The 16946-nt window shown below is 41.8% G+C and overlaps 1 protein-coding gene across 2 annotated transcripts in view; it reads right to left on the bottom strand.

Moving 5' to 3' along the window:
- Positions 1-1972: 1972 nt before the first annotated feature.
- GRAMD4 (GRAM domain containing 4) overlaps positions 1973-16946 on the bottom strand; it is a 157985-nt gene continuing 143011 nt past the window's right edge. For both annotated transcript variants that reach the window (XM_068276318.1, XM_068276319.1), the window contains 5 exons: positions 11370-11517; positions 9729-9822; positions 8250-8334; positions 4861-4929; positions 1973-2325 (listed from right to left, as the gene is read on the bottom strand). In XM_068276318.1, coding sequence (XP_068132419.1) covers positions 2224-2325; positions 4861-4929; positions 8250-8334; positions 9729-9822; positions 11370-11517 — 498 coding nt within the window. In that variant the 3' untranslated portion in view covers positions 1973-2223. The remainder of the gene's footprint in view (positions 2326-4860; positions 4930-8249; positions 8335-9728; positions 9823-11369; positions 11518-16946) is intronic.

Below are 16946 nucleotides of genomic sequence, written 5' to 3'. Positions count from 1 at the left end.
TACTCTCTTTCTTGGTCCATCCTAAACACTGGCATGGATCTGGCCCTCCAGGCCTGGAGTTCGACACCTGTGGTCTAACACAAGAGCTGAAGATCTCCACATTTTCAAGTTTTGCACCCAGTACCAGCATGTGACATATATGCTTATGGAACAAGCCATAAAATACTCTCCCTAAAAACATATGGGTGTGTGTGTACTTGTTGGAGATATGAACATACCTTGGCTGTGATCTGTACACGTTTTCTGATTACAGACATAGTGGATTAGTATTTGAAAATACTAAAGATAGATATCTGGAGCTACTGCTGGGTGAACATCTGCTTTAAAAAGCCTTTTACTTAAAGTGGGATATACTCAAAAATTAAATTTTTGCTCTAATGCACTGAACACAGTAAAAACTGAATATGAAACACTGCTCTGATGTCTTTTGAATGCATATTTACACCTCACTAAAGCTAGCTGATATTTTTGGCTGCAGGACAAATGATCGGATTGACTTCTAATAAAGTAGTGAGCAAATAAAGGAGAAAAAGTTCCCTGCTTCCACTCTGGATAAAGCAGAAATGTTTCTGCTTTGCTTACAGAGCTTAGTACACTTCCAACACAATATAATAATTTTGGTCGGCAAAGGCAAGCGTATCAGTTAGCAGCTAACTGAGGTAAAAGGCTCGAGTCTTAACCCTTCCCGTACCTTGAGAAACAGTTTGATGGTTTTATCTAATAATTATATTCTTTGTTTACACCAGTGTAGAGACTTAACCATTACCATAGTATCATCGTTCATCTCAGGAACTAGAAAGCATCCATTTTTCTGACCAATCGGGCTTTATTTTTATTTTTTTACAATAATATATTTTTGAGCATCCAGAGACTCCTTGTAATTTTTATGTCAAATATGACCATCACCTCTGACTTGTAACCCTGTTTTCTACCATTTTGCAAACCACAAACCGATGTGCTCTCAATTACTGGAAGCAGTAATGGATTGATTTATGTATTCCACAAAGCGCCAAATCAGGAAGCCAACGGCTCTGAGGTCTGAGATTGCTTCCTAAGAACACATGAACGTATTTTTTAAAACATATATGGTCACAGGAACCTTGTGGTATCTGCAGTTGAGGAGAATGCCAAAAACCCTGAAAGTCTAGCTGTAGGTGAGAACCAATCTTCTCTTAGTAGAAGAAGATCCCAGGGCTGTACTCGTAGGTGCAAAAACATTTCCAAACCTAATGTTCTTCAGCTCTGAATGGTGCATGTGTGAACTAGAAATATTCAATGATATGCAAGTTTATGCAACTTGGCAGTCAACTAAGAAAATGCAGCAGCTGTTTTTATTGGTCCAAATTCAAAATGAACATACAATCTGCGTCAACAACTCAAAATTATTAGCATTTCATTGAACATGTCCAGTATGAACACTCTTTTCAATAACACTATTTGTGGGGCTACTGGACTGTCAGACTAATAAAGTGACAAAATAGACACAGAAAAGCGCTGTGTGTAGGGAGAGGTTGCCTGTCAGTATTTCAACACTGATAAGAGAAACATTGAACCTTATTCTGTAAACACGTTATGCTTTCTACATAACGGCTTGAAACCACCCACTCTGTCGGATGCACTAAAGAGGCAGTGTTCTAGTATTATTTTGGTTTTGAAACGGAGTCTTCTGGATGAAATGTGATTTTAAGGGAAACTGAACTTGTTGTCCAATAGAAACCAATTTCCTTTTTTTTATCTGAAAATGCTGAAAGCCGATTGGTTGCCATGAGCAACAAGCACAATTTTTCTTCAGAACATATTTCAAAGTGAAGACCCCCAAACAGAGAGAATACATTTAGGACTTCTTACCAATGTTAGCCCTCATTCTACCTAGAAAAAAATATCTTGTGAAAAAATGCAAGATCTCACTATCTTTTATATACACACTAAAATATATATAAAAATAAATATATGAAACAAGGGCACAGCTGAATTCACCACCATGAATCACTTTTTTTTCCTGCATGTTTTCTTTAACAAAAAAAAAAAAAAAAGAAGACAAAAAAAAAAAGGAAGGAGCGGGAGAGACCAATGCTTTAAAACAAAGACGTATACAAAATGCAAGACTCTCGTCCTCTGCAGCATGAAAATATAATCTCCTCTTCAGTAAAATTATTGCAGAATAGACCAAAAAAAGTGAAAGGCAAAATGAAGGTTGTAAAGCTAAAATGATGACTATGGATCCTAGGTGTCGTTGTTCGTTACTGTGGTAGATATCTTTGCGTACTGGTTGAAGATGGTCTCAAACGCTTCATCACGGTGTACCATGGCACCAAACACAAGTGGCTGTGGAACACAATCACGCAGGTTTATTAGACACACATTAAAAGTTTAATGAAATTTCATGTTACCGACGATGAGCATATGCGGATGACCTTTGGAATAATTGTAAAATTAATTTCCAGACCATAACTCTTTATAATGTAAATAGATGGCCTTTCTGCCGTCTAAGTCTCCTAGCGGCGAAACGCATTGTCGGGTGCGATCTCCTGCAAAACCCCGCCCCAGGACGTTTTGGCATTGATCGTCCTGGGGCTGTCGCTGCGTTCACGCCAATCGGCTTGGAACGGTCGGCAAGTAGTTAAAAGGAAATAAATATGGCAGTCTCCATACGACAATCACTTCGGGTGCCTTTTAACCACTTCGCCATATCTGGACGCATATATCCGTCCAGATAGGCAGTGGTGCTGCAGCCGTGTGGTGCGCGCTCCCGCTGCCTCCGGCTGCCCCCCCGATCAGTGAATGGGAATATAATTCCTATTCACCGATCTAAGTCCCCGGCAGAAATACCGACGCTTTCTCATCAGAGAGCGTGGTATTTCTGCCCCCAGGAAACAACTTCTCTTCATTTTAGTTCCTAGATGCGACATCGTTCGCATCCAGGAATTTTTTGAATGTGGCCATCTTGTGGCCAAATAGTAAACTGCACCCACATACCTGTATTGAATAAAAGAATAAATTATATTACATCTAAAATTGGCTATTTACCTTCCAAACTAAAATTACCCAAATACATTTTTGTATTAAAAATAAAATAAAAAAAAATTACAATTAAAAAAAAAAAAAACTACATAAATAGTTACCTAAGGGTCTGAACTTTTTAAATATACATGTCAAGAGAGTATATTATTACATTTTTTAAAATTATAAGCTTGTAAATAGTGATGGACGCAAATTGAAAAAATGCACCTTTATTTCTAAATAAAATATCGGCGCCATGAATTGTGATAGGGACGTAATTTAAATGGTGTAATAAGCGGGACAAATGGGCACATAAAATGCATGGGTTTTAATTACTGTAGCATGTATTAATTTTAAACTATAATGGCCAAAAACTGAGAAATAATGATTTTTTTCCATTTCTATCTTAATCTTCCTGTTAAAATGTATTTACAGTAAAATGGCTCTTAGCAAAATGTACTACCTAAAGAAAGCCTAATTAGTGGCGGAAAAAACGAGATATAGATCAATTAATTTTGATAAGTAGCGATAAAGTTATTAGCGAATGAATGGGAGGTGAACATTGCTCGGATGCATAAGATTTTCGAAGCTGTAGGCTGAAGTGGTTAAACTGTGTATGGCGAGTGTCACACTAACCTTCCTAGCTTCCCAATTCTGGATGATTCCTACTGCCTAGCTTCCCATTTCATAGTATCTCACTTCTTACCTCCCTTTGTTCATCAGTCTCCCAGGACACTACTGAGAGTCTACTTTAAGTGCTCACATAGATCTATTTTAGTATTTGTATCCAGAAAGCCAGGGAGATTCTAAGAAACAAGACAAGATCCATAGTAGCTACAGAAGAAGCCCAGGTCAGAATCTGACCTACACTTCTCTACTTAATTTCTCATCACTATATCTAAACTACTACATTTATAGTTCTTGTTGCATGACTTAAACCTTTCCAATCCTATGTCGAACTATGCTGACATTGGCATTTTCCCCCATAGGACCAATGTCGATTTAGCCCGACATTAGAATATAGGCTGCCTCTAGATCAGGGTTGTCAAACTCAAATACAAAGTGGGCCAAAATTGTACACTGGAACCTAGTCACGGGCAAACCTCAATGTCTACTGGCCACCATCCTCCCCTTATAAAGTTCCCTGGTGTCTTATGGCCCCTCCTCCAACCCCTAAACAGTTCACTGATGTCTAGTGGCCCATCCCGTATACAGTTCCCTGGTGTCCAGAGGCCCCCACCCTCTCGTATACAGTTCCCTGGTGTTTAATGCTTCCCCCCCCCACCACCCTTTATGGCTTCCCTGGTGTTCTAGGGCTTCACCTCCAATATACCTTCCCTGGTGATCTAGAGTGGGCCAAATATAATGAAAAGTGGGGAAACCACTTGGGGCCAAATTGAATGGCTCTGAGGGACAGATTTGGCCCACGGGCCGGAGTTTGACATGTATGCTCTAGATGGTGCTGTTGCTGGATACAATCCAGCATAGCATCAGCCCCTTCAGATCAAGGTGTTAGACTAAGTCCGAAACGTTGATCTTCGCCGACCCCATCCCCAGCTGCTGTGTCAGATGATACAAGTATTATGTGGGCACATTTGAGCTGATCGTTAGGAACGCCATTGTCAGAGTTAATCCGGCACGACATCCCCCTATGTCTGACACACTGACCCTCTCCGGCACCATGCAATGCAGCGTAATAATTGTGTTTATGCTAACGTGTACGCAAGGGGATGGAGCTACAGTAAGTGAGCCAGTGTTGCGCCCTCCATCCTTTAAGATCTTTAGGTCAAAAATTGCTAAAACTTGACTTACAAAATAAAAGTCACTCATATTATATGAAAGCTAAAATGTGACAAATACCTTTTGTGTAGATGGGGTAGAAACTGCAATTCCCATTCCAGATCCTGGGAGCACTGAAAGAACTTTGTACTGAAAAAGATGTAGATTGCTCAAATTAACATGAAGTCAGTGTTTTGTTTTGTTTTATTATTTTAAACCAGACACTGAAATTTTTCCATTCAACCCAAATCCGTGAATGAATTAGGCAGCAAATCACTTAATATAGAATAATTGCCCTGCTTCTACATCTAAGGTAAACCACACCTGAACTGCGAGGGATATGAAACCTGACATATTTATTCCATTTTAAAGGACAACTGTAGTGAGCGGGATATGGAGGCTGCCATATTTATTTCCTTTTAAGCAATACCAGTTGCCTGGCTATCTTGCTGATGACCTGCCTCTAATGCTTTTAGCCATAGACCCTGAACAAGAATGCAGCAGATCAGGTGCTTCTGACATGACTGTCAGATCTGTCAAGGAGTAGCTGCATGCTTTTTTCTGGTGTTATTCAGACACTACTGCAGTCAAATAGACCAACAGGGCTGCCAGGCAACTAGTATCGCTTAAGAGGAAATAAATATGGCAACCTCCATATACATCTCACTACAGTTGTCCTTTAAACAATGCAGATTGCCTGGCTGATCCTCTGTCTCTAATACTCTTAGCCATAGACCCTGAGCAAGCATGCAGATCAGGAGTTTGTGACTGAAGTCTGACCCGATTAGCCTTATGCTTCTTTAAGGTGCGATTCAGACACTAATGACACTAAACAGATTAGCAGGACTGCCAGGCAACTGGTATTATTTAAAAGGAAATATGTCATCCACCATATCCCTCTCAGTTCAGGTATATTTAACGGTTTATTTTCCCCAGAAGTCAGCGTCCTTGCTGGTAACCCAAAGTCAGGGTGAAAAGAAGAAGCCAGGAGTGGTAATCCCGAGCCTGACTCTGGGTAACTGCTGGGAGGTATGGAGGGACAGTGCAGCACAGCGAGTGTTTCAACTCACCTCCCCCGGGATCAGGATGCCGACAGCCATTCCTCTTCTAGCCCTGGATCCCTCAGGTGAGATTGCCGTTTGTTGTCATGACAACAGCCAGCGATCTCACTATAGGGGTACAACGACACCTGGAGGACGAAGGAAGAATTGCTGTGCTGGATCCCAGGGAGGTGAGTAAGTGCAGGGGCTGCCACAGATCTCACTGTGGTATGATTGTTTTTGTCCTGCTTTTAGGGTATAAAAGCTCATGAAAAAAATGGTACAGCTTTTAGACCATAAAATCCTGAAATAATCATACCGCCAGGGAGGTTAAAGAGTAGACTAGACAAGACAAATACCATTTATATTATGCTTTACACCTAGCGGACTCAAAGCGCTTGTGCTGAAGTCCCTAGGGAACACTCAGTTGGCAATAGCAGTGTTAGGGAGTCTTGCACAAGGACTCCTTGTTGAAAATGTGCTGGCTTTCTGAACAGGAAGAGTCAAGATTCGATCCCTGGTCTCCTGTGTCAGATGCAGACCCTTAGCATTACACTATCCATTCAGAGTTTTGTTTGAATGCTCATTGTTGTGTGCACTTTCCTCCTTCATAGCATTAGAGGCAGAGATCTGCAATGGTCTAGGGAGATGCTTTATAATGGGCGCATATAAGTGAGGGTGGGGAACTACACACTGGAAAAGGGGACCCTCAATACATTAAATATAAATCTGGACTTGCTCAGTTCCCATGATGCTTTAGAGTCCAGAGTTTTGTAAGATGTGTGGTCAAACGTCATATGTAGTGGGTGGACACTGACATATTGTGAGGTTTACAATCCATACCTACTAACAGAGCAGGTAAAATGTAAAATCAGGCTATTCTAGCCCTCTGCCACTCTGTAAACACCCAGTAAAACAACTTGTATCATATTATCTCCACATTGATAATGACTACAGTATAACATCCAGTGATACTTCGGCTCTTGGCTTCAGCTGTAGGTAAACATGAGTCACCTATAGCTGATCCACCCCCCCCCCCCCCCTCTCTCTTTCAAAAGCATAAATAACTCAAAGCACTTAATGGCCCGTACTCACGGGTTTGCAAAAGTGGCCTGTCGCCTCCCCCGCCACCGGAAGCGCCGTATTGGAGTAAGAGGTTGCTATCGCTAGTCCGCATACTCACGCGGACTAGCGACAGCTGCGGCGGCAACTGTCGCCAGGCGATTGACAGCGCCAATCGCCCGGCGACAGCAGCGACGAGCGATGGTTCGGGGTGCGCGCGCGTGCAACGGCCCATACTCATGGGCGACCTGTCGCCGCAACACGCGCGTGCCGCGTGTTGCGGCGACAATTGTAGCCCGTGAGTATGGGCCATAAGGTACTAACTCACAGGGACAGCAGAGAACCTGTATGGCAGCACAGACACTTTGCAGAAGAAGCCTCTTTCTTTTATATGCCCACAGTGTGCCGCATGAATGAATGTAAGAGGAATTACTCTCTGTTTAGCAGGACTGTCCTTACAATAAACACATTATACTGTGCCACAATGTAACAAACGCAGAGAACAAACGGTACTGTGAGACAGACGGGAAATGGCTGTTAGATTGTGACGTATTTCCCAGCACCCACCAGCCTGCAGCACAGTACTGTTTGTGCCCTGTATTCATTACACCGTGGCTGAATAACGCATTTGTTGCAAGGAGAGAGTGTGTCCAGAGTCTTTCTTTTGCTACACAGTGAACAGTTACAATAGTCCTCTTCATCAATTATTTAGCATTAATGCATTATCTTGCATCAAATTTACCACTAGATAGCCATACAATAAAGTGGACCTGAACTCTGACACAGGACAGAAGGAAAACAGAGGAATACACCCTGTATGTACTTTAGCCTGTCTAATTCCCCCTCATTTGTGCATAATCACAACTGTAACTGGATCTCTCTGCTGTGTCAGCAAAGGAATTTTAGCAGCCTCTGCAGAGCAGCTAATTTGTAAACACAGGATGTTAACCCTTTGTCTGCTTCCATGGAAGCAGGCAAAGTAGACACACTGCAGATTTATTGCAGGATATCCACTGTAAAAAATAAGTGTTTTTCTTTAAAAGGTTATTATGATGTTGGTTATTTTTTTAAGAGCAGAGACGAAGTGCTGAGTTCAGGTCCGCTTTAAAGGCACTCTGAAGTGACATGAGGCATTATGGGCTACAGGTATACATATAGTGTCAATTCTAGCTAGAACCTGCTTGTAATTATTTTTTTTTTTCATTGCAAGGGTTAGCAAACTAGTGCAGTGATCCTGAAAGCTAGTCAGAGGATAGAAAACTTGTGCGGCTGTGCAGAAGTTACACAAGTGAAGAGAAATGGAAGAACCGATTTACAAAAGCAATTAACTTTCTTCAGAACACAGTTGAATTAAATGAGAATACAAACCTTTTGGATGTCTGTAATTTCAGTAAGTTTTATCACTTTGTTCCTCTTTGATGATCCAGATTTTGAACTTTCAAAGCATAAGTAGCTAAAACAGACACATGAAGTTATTAGAATATTTATTCTCCAGAAATGTCAATGGCAGTTACAGCTAATCTACAGTGCTGCTATTCCTCGCATTCTTGGCTCTCTAATGCCAGGAATACATGGGACGTTTCTGTGGTTTGATTATGCCGCCGGCATAACACTGAAAACACGTTGCTACTAGGAGTTTTCAGTGCCAATAAACTGAATGAGGGTAACTGCTGGTCACTGATGTGTTTGCTGCTGACACTTAAAGCGTGTGATCATCATTGGAGCAAAGTAATCAGATTTTGACTGCAATGACCCTGTTGCGCAAATTTCTCTTATTTATGTGAAAGTCACGGGAGTCACAAAAAACAGGAAGTGAACGAAAACACATATCTATTTGGGACACAGAATAACCAAGCAGCTCAGGGTGACCCAAACCACTAGGAATGTATAAGGGGATAAAAGAGACCAAAAAGCCCTCCAACTAATAAGCAATGCTAGGTGGAATTTGCCTTCGTAAAGCAGAAGAAAATTTGCGATAATTCAGCTATAAGTGAACATTTGTGGTTACCCACAGTGCACCACTACTGAATATGCAAATTATCCCTTTTCACCCTTGTAACAGAAACCCTTACAGTGGTTTTTCCCCTTACTCCACTCCAGTGCTGACCAAAGCGGCTTCCCTGAGCTCTGCTAAGTTCATGTAACACGGATGTTGTACCATCAAAGAATAGTAATAATTCATGTCCTATTCATGGAAGAATAGAGCAGGTGTCAAAATCCACAAGCGGAAACTGCCCATTAACTGCTAAATCTATCTCTAAAGCCATGTATAGAGGTTAACCTTTAGTTACTAGTACTACATACAATTGTTCATGAATCATGATCACTGCACAGGACAGCATTCCAACAATGACTGTGCTTACTCCGATACCTGCAGAGCAGCATGTACTGTCCTATGGAGAGGAAGAGGGGAGGCATCACATCCGCAGATGTGAGAAAACAAAATAGCAATCAGCTAAAGGTGTCTAACACTGGGGGTTGCTGGAGCAGAGGCTGCCTGTCTACATCAGATTGTCACCTGAAACAATCATGAGCCATTATTGCTGGCTCATGAGTGATCGTTTCCAGCAACACACATCTATTGCGTGAATGTAGCTTTTAACATCAGTTAACACTGATCTAAAAAAACAAAACAAAACAAAAAAAAATCAAAAACAAAAAAACACTGAATGCTACTGAATGTACAGCAGAAATGCATTTACCCAACTGCTTCACCAGCAGCAGATATGTGCTCACCCATCGGATCAGTATTGTACCAGCATCACTCCCCTGTGTGCCCAGTGTCTCTATGTGCTTGCATGTCCTGCTTTGTTTAGGGGTGGCAATTTTTCAGTGTAAAACACTCACTTTTCAGTAACATAAAGCACACCATTTCTTATGTAGTCGGTCGGCATTTTCCGATCTCTGTTAATCAAGCAGCAACGCCATCCGTTTTCACAGACTACAAGTAAAAGGACAAGTCTATTAGTCACATACAGGCATTTAAGCGGTCTGTATCATACAGCTAATTGAATATGTACCTACAAAAAACATTTAAAAAAAAGAAAAAAAAACAAACCCTACCACTGTGGAGTCATCTATTGTCAAGACTAAATACTGACAATACAGTGGGTTTCTGATCTAGGGTAATATCATAATCATTTTGCCAAGTGCAGGGGTTGTACAAAGAATTGGTCTTGGGTCATACAGGCCCCTCCGATGCCACAGCCGACAATATGTCAGTTGTGGCGCCTGCAAAGTTTACCTTCCCCAGCTCCAGCGCAGGCGCAATAGCGGCTCTCGGCTCACGATAAGGCGGAAATAGCCGATCCCAGTCCGGTCCGCTCTACTGTGCAGACAACTTCTTGCGCCTGCACAGTAGAGCAGGCCCGGCTGGGATCAGCTATTTCCGCCTTATCCCAAGCCGAGAGTAGGACGGTAGAAGCCTCAATAGGATCCAGAGGCTTCCCGCTCCCAAGTTAAGTACCCCCATAAGCACTTTTTTTATTACATGTTTTCTTTACGCTTATGATGAAACCTCACTGTTTACGTGAAATAACTTTCACAAAAAGTGAAAATCATTTAAAAACATATTGTAGAAGACCGATTTACCATAAGTACCCCTGAACCGGGAAAAAATTGAATGTAGCCCACGGAGGATTAAATAATTTCCTGCATAGCCAGGCAACCCTGCGAATCAGACCTGTAGAGGTGCGAGTTCCAAACCACTCGTGCACAGTCTAAGTAAGGACTCATCCAAGAGCGCTTTCTTTCACCGTGCATGTGCAGCTCAGAATTGCTCAGCACCACTGGTCGGAACTTGTGGAAAGATATTGGATGGAGGCATCCAACCAAATACTTAGTGGGTCCTGACTCCTGAAAAGACAAGCAGCATCAAGAGGTATTCCCTGTCCCTCGTATGTAGTACAAGAGTGAATATATGGAATGGATAATTTAGGCAGTTCCCTTCTATTACATAGAATTGGTAAGATTGGATGAAAAAAATTGGATCATTAGTGGCCACCATAAGAGGGACAGGGAATGGGAGGGACCCTGAAGACAACACACAGCACTGGGAGGCTTGGAGGAGATTGCTTGGCACAACTTTCAGGAGGATGGGGAGTGAAAAGGATAGAGCATGGGGAGCAGGTGTGAACCTGAAGACACCAAGGCGCACCAGCCTTCTTTGGAAAAGGTAATCTGGCCCTCCATGGGCTTAGTTCAAACGTGTTTTTTCCACAATTCAGCGGTGCTTTAAAGTTATAATTTAATTGCTGTATTATAATTTCCTGCTGCTATACAGGCCTATTTGACCTAGAGCAGTGCACAGAATTTTGTTTATCTTTTGGATTTTGGATGCAGTACCCAGATCCTGTATGTTTTTCCTGTTACCAAGCACAATTGTCAGCCATGACCTGACCACCATGTATATCATACAACTACAAGCTGACCGTGTTTAGGTCTTTGGCTTTGATTGGAGAAGCTCTATTGCACTTTATAATCACTTACCTGGCAAAGGTCTCTCCATTTCACCCAGATTGAAGACCTCCTGGAAACTGCTTTTTTTTGTGCTGTGGTACCGGCCTCCCTCCTCCTCTCTGCTTAACCCTTGTGGTGCTCCTGTCGTCACATTACTTCTTGAGGACACTGTCTGTATCTGAAATGAAGCACAACATGTGTACTGATTTATCTTTGCTCTGTATGTTAATCCATTAGCTGCCACCAGTAACCCCTCCCCTCCCCCACGGTCCTGCTCTCCAATCATATCTCTTGCATCATTTACCCGAAGTACACAACTCCGCTATCATTTTTATTTTGAATGATTTATCAAATCATTACCAACAGTTTTTTCTTCTAAAACTGTTCTAACCAGCAGAGGAACTGTTCTGCATGATAAGAAGAAACTTCTCAAATCCTACGTAATAGTGACAGTCTACCGTGGATTTCTAGAGCTACCCTATAGTTAAGAAAAGTGCAAATCCATCCCTAAACTGCTGCAGATTAAGAAGTGCTTCATAGCAGTTTTCCAGATAGTGCAGGCTAGATGTGATTTGTGAAGGGCTCCTCCCCCCTCACTCGGGGAGAGATTTATCAACGCCTTACCGACAGTTTTTTCTTCTTAATCTGTTCTAACCAGCAGGAAGAACAGTTCTGCATGATAAGAACCTTCTTAAATCCTAGGTAATAGTGGCAATTTAGCATAAATTTCTAGAGCTGAACTACAGTTAAGAAAAGTGCAAATCCATCCCTAAACTGGCACAGATTAAGAAGTGCTTGATAGCAGTTCTACAGATGTAGAAATGCAGGCTAGACATGATTGCAGAGTGCAAGCTATACATGATTTGTGATGTGCTCCTCCCCCCTGCTGAATTCCTCCTCAGAGCCTGCTGCTATCAATACAGCAGGTGTGTTGGTTACCTCAGTAACAGCAATTCCTCTCACACACTACACTGTCTGAGATACCTTCCTAGCTCCTCCTATTATACAACAGTTTTAGAAGGAATCTGCAGTATCTAATGATTTCTTAAAGTGAACCAGAGACGAAGCACCCTCATCTATTTTACTATATATATATATATATCAGTGGGAACTATAGAGACCTACCTTGCTCTCGGTTTTATTCTTCACTGCACAGCCTGCTTGTTATCCGCCCTGATGAAATCCCTGACTGAGAATTCAGTCTGGCTTTGCTCAGGAATCATTATAGCTGAGTCATTATAGCAGAGCCAGAAGGGGGCAGACTTGGGCTTGAAAAGACATCAGAGAAGACAGACTCAGCTATAATGATTCCGGAGCAAAGCCAGACTGAATGCTCAGTCGGGATTTTATCAGGGCTGATAACAAGCAGGCTGAGCAGAGAAGAATGAAACAGATCAGGGTAGGTTTTTTCTCTAATGTTCCCACTGATATATATGGTAAAATACATGAGGGTACTTAGTCTCTGGTTCACTTTAAGATGCCTGAGACAGTTCTGCATGGATTTCTAAAAACCTACCAATATTTTGTCTGACACTCTTGATAAATCTGGCCCTCAGAGCCTGGCTGACAGCAGGTGTGTTGGTTACCTCAGCAACAGTCATTTCCCTCACAAACTGCACTGCATGAGAGACCTTCCTAACTTCTCCTATTCTTAACAATTTAAGAAGGAATCTGCACTATTTAGTGATTTCTTAGGATGTCTGAGACAATGCTGTATGGATTTCTAAAAACCTACCACTATTTTGTCTCAGACACTCTTAATAAATATCCCCCTCAGTATCAGCACTGTATATACAGTATACACAACAGTATAGCTGAGAACAAATAGCTGGCTATGGTATATATGTCATCTTGTTTTAAGGAGCACTGTGATGAAAACTAACATCCCAAACACGTGTAATCAGATGTGAGAACTAAAATGCACTGTAAATGATTTCCTACGTAGCTGTCTCTTACCATCAGGCGGTGACTTGATCTCAGGCGCACCTTCAGCTACCCAAGTTTGAGAAACACTAAATTAACTCCCTTAATACAAGACTGTACAGATCTCAAAGGTCAGTTTTACACCTGGCCATAGCTTTGCAGTGCCATGCTCCACATCACTGGGATTCCCGGCTTTACAGTCTTATTTAAAATGTATGCATTGCCCATTGACTTCCATTACTTCCTCCACTGCGGAAGTAACGTGCTGTTAAGTTTGCCTCGGAGGTGAATTGGGCACTTCCGATGCAACATGACGTAGTTAGTGTGCTAGGCCCCATAGACTTTCATTGCTGTTGCATTACCCTGTGTGCAAGACAGGATTAAACATACATAACAGGGTACATTTAACGACGCATGATTCGAAGCAGGTTAAGGTGTAACAAAGACACCTTAATTTTCAAAAAAGCATAAGTAATTTAGTGTTTTCCCAGTATGAGATAGCAGGTCTCATTAAATCATTTTTTTGTACACTATATCTACACAAAACAACAAAATTAAGCAACATGTGTCAGTACCATAGAATATGATGGTGCTTTATAAATCAATACGAATAATAATAGTAATAATAATTCCCCCCACCCCCCCCCACATATAGTTAGGTAGCATGTCCCCCAAATATAATTAGGCAGTGTGAAACCCCACACAACATAATTAGGAAGAACGCAGAAGGAATAGAGGCGCCAAAGGAATAAGATCACAATCTTAAAAACATATAAAAATTGCTTGGGGGGCAGTGGTAGGCTTACCCCCTATAAGCAGACACTGGAAAATGTCTATTTCAAAAATAGATTTTTATTGGTACACTCCAAGGGGGCTGCAACGCGTTTCGCAGGTGTAGACCCGCTTCCTCAGGCAATAACAATAGGAGTACACAACAGTATCAGGTTCAGGATACACTTGGCACCTCTCAGTGTATCCTGAACCTGATACGGTTGTGTACTCCTATTGTTATTGCCTGAGGAAGCGGGTCTACGCCTGTGAAACGCGTTGCAGCCCCCTTGGAGTGTACCAATAAAAAAATCTATTTTTGAGATAGACATTTTCCAGTGTCTGCTTATAGGGGGTAAGCCCACCACTGTCCCCCAAGCAATTTTTATATGTTTTTAAGATTGTGATCTTATTCCTTTGGCGCCTCTGTTCCTTCTGCGTTGCATTATCATCCACCCTGGTTGAGGGGGATTACCCCTTTTTCCTATCTACAGGGTGCGACTTTTTAATCCTGAGTGGGGACAGGAAAATATCCTCACCTGCCTATACAGTGGTTGCCTGGAGGTAACCCTGGTTTGCGAGTATATCTCTTGTACTCTTATCTACGCCACTGTTATAACAAATACTACACTATATTGGGCTCTCGGTCTCCTTTTCTTACATAATTAGGAAGAACGTACCCCATAATGAGGCAGCCCCCCCCCCAACAATATGAGGTAGCATAAGTAGCATGTGCCCCACAAATATAATTAGGTAGCATGTCCCCAAACATAATTCGGCAGTAAGTCCTCGAATTATTAGGTAGTGTGTATCCCTACACAACGTAATAAGAAAGAATGTACCCCATAATGAGGGAGTCGATCCCCCCACTAACCGCATTTCTCTTTAAACTTAAGAATATATTTATACACTATGTCTACACAAACAAAATTAAGCAGCACATGGCCCCCCAATATAATTAGGGAGTGTGTAACCCCATAGAATAACAATGTATCCCTAAATAATTAGGCATAAAAACATCTTAACTTCAAAATTAGTGTGTAACTCCCTTTGCTTTGGGGGAAAAAAAAAAAAAAAAAAGAAAGAAAACACACCATCCTCCTCTTCAAGCTCACTTGCATGCAGCAGCCACTAGCCTCCCAGTCTGCAGTTGAGGCCAGACTATGACACCATTGCTGGGTGATGTCCTACAGTACTTATTACTCCTCATAATCAAACTGTCAGACTGGCTCAGTGCATCGCGTCCTGCCTGCACATGCTAAGTAGCACTATTTAGGCTACTAAGGATCAAGGCACCATGCTGGATATTCAGGACATGGACCCAAAATACTCTGCCCTAACAAGTCACTGATTTGGGATAACGTTTACAATTTATACCTTTTAGAGTAATAATGTAGTGTGCCTTTTACCTGTGCAACCTGAAATGAGCACCAAGCGCAGTGTAGTTGTAAATACAAGCTTATCCCAGCCAGTGTTGGCCAATCAAAAGCAGCTTCTGCTGATTTGTATCGGTCAAGTTCCATGCTACATACAAAGTGCCACAACATTTCCCTCAACCCAGAAAATCAGCATCTTATTGATCGTCGCTATTCATCAGACAGCCACAACAATGCAGGCACATACACAGCATGGCTCCAGAGACTCAAAACGCAGGGGCCCTTATTAAAAAACGATGCCATGAATGTGTGATAGAAATAGGGAAAGCCAAGAAGTAGCATGATTTCACAACTCAAAGCAGGCCTGATGCAGCCTAACTTACACATGCCCTTCCATAACGTCATGCAACGCAATTAAAACTCAAGGAGTATAGACGTAATTGACTTCATTCTTTGGGGGGGGGGGGGGGGGGGGTAATAGATATTAAGCAGCACTCCACTCTCACAGTCTAGGACAGATGCCTTACAGTTAATGATGTGATCTTTGGGACTTGAAGTAAATAATTCCCCTCAAAGAGGATACACAAGTGAGAAGTGCAGTTTTGCAATCATAGTAAGCAGTACAACACAGTTGCACCCTGTGAATGTACATGGTGGAACATCCTCCTGCAGTCAAATGTATGTGTTGCTTCTCAGTATATCAGATCCATGCTAATTATTGTACAGCCAACTGCATGTTACCCAGTTTACCCAATTACATGTAATCAGTAATGGTTATTTGCTGAAGCTTTGGCCGTGTTCATACTTCTCTGCACTCCTACTGTGAAACTGCATGCGTGTTGCTATATCAAAATGCACTCAAGGGACTCATTCATTCAGTCAGTTTTCAAAGCACTAAATAGTTTGAATACTCTGTAAAATTGTGAGAACATTAACCATAAGTCCTGTATGCATAAACACAGTTGTGCAGGCGATGCTGTACATATGAGAAGGCTGCTGCAACGTTTCTCATAGCAAACTATAGTATAGAGTATGCAGAGCCATTAGCAACCAACATACTTACGACTGAATATAGCAATATTGGTTTATCAGTGAGGTCTTAGCCAAAGGCTGGTGATTCAATACATTATGCAAGTCTGAATAGGCCTCAGAAGGAGACTTAAATGGCTAAATGCTTGAGCTCCTATAGCAGGACCAACTAACTTTGCTTACTTCAGTTGAGTCACAGTTATCCAGAACTCTACCAGAAGTCTCATCTAACCAGAACAAATGACCAGCAGTACTCACAGTGGTGAAGGACAACTTCTTAGGCTGTTTGTGGGCTCTGCTGAGCATAAAGAGTGGGTTCCATGGCTCCCCCAAGGTTATTATACTTTCAGTTACAGTACTTTAACAATAAATACAGATTGCTGGTCTTATATACGCTAGTTAACCCCTATGGTGGCGCTACCTCATGTACCTGTTCTCTTAACCTCAAATGTTGACACCTGTTATTTTAAGCAACCTTGTCTACATATACTTTTTGGCTATTCAGATGTGA

Source organism: Hyperolius riggenbachi, chromosome 3 (assembly GCF_040937935.1).
Source record: "Hyperolius riggenbachi isolate aHypRig1 chromosome 3, aHypRig1.pri, whole genome shotgun sequence".
Taxonomy (NCBI): domain Eukaryota; kingdom Metazoa; phylum Chordata; class Amphibia; order Anura; family Hyperoliidae; genus Hyperolius; species Hyperolius riggenbachi.
This window is presented reverse-complemented; position numbering and strand designations above follow the sequence as displayed.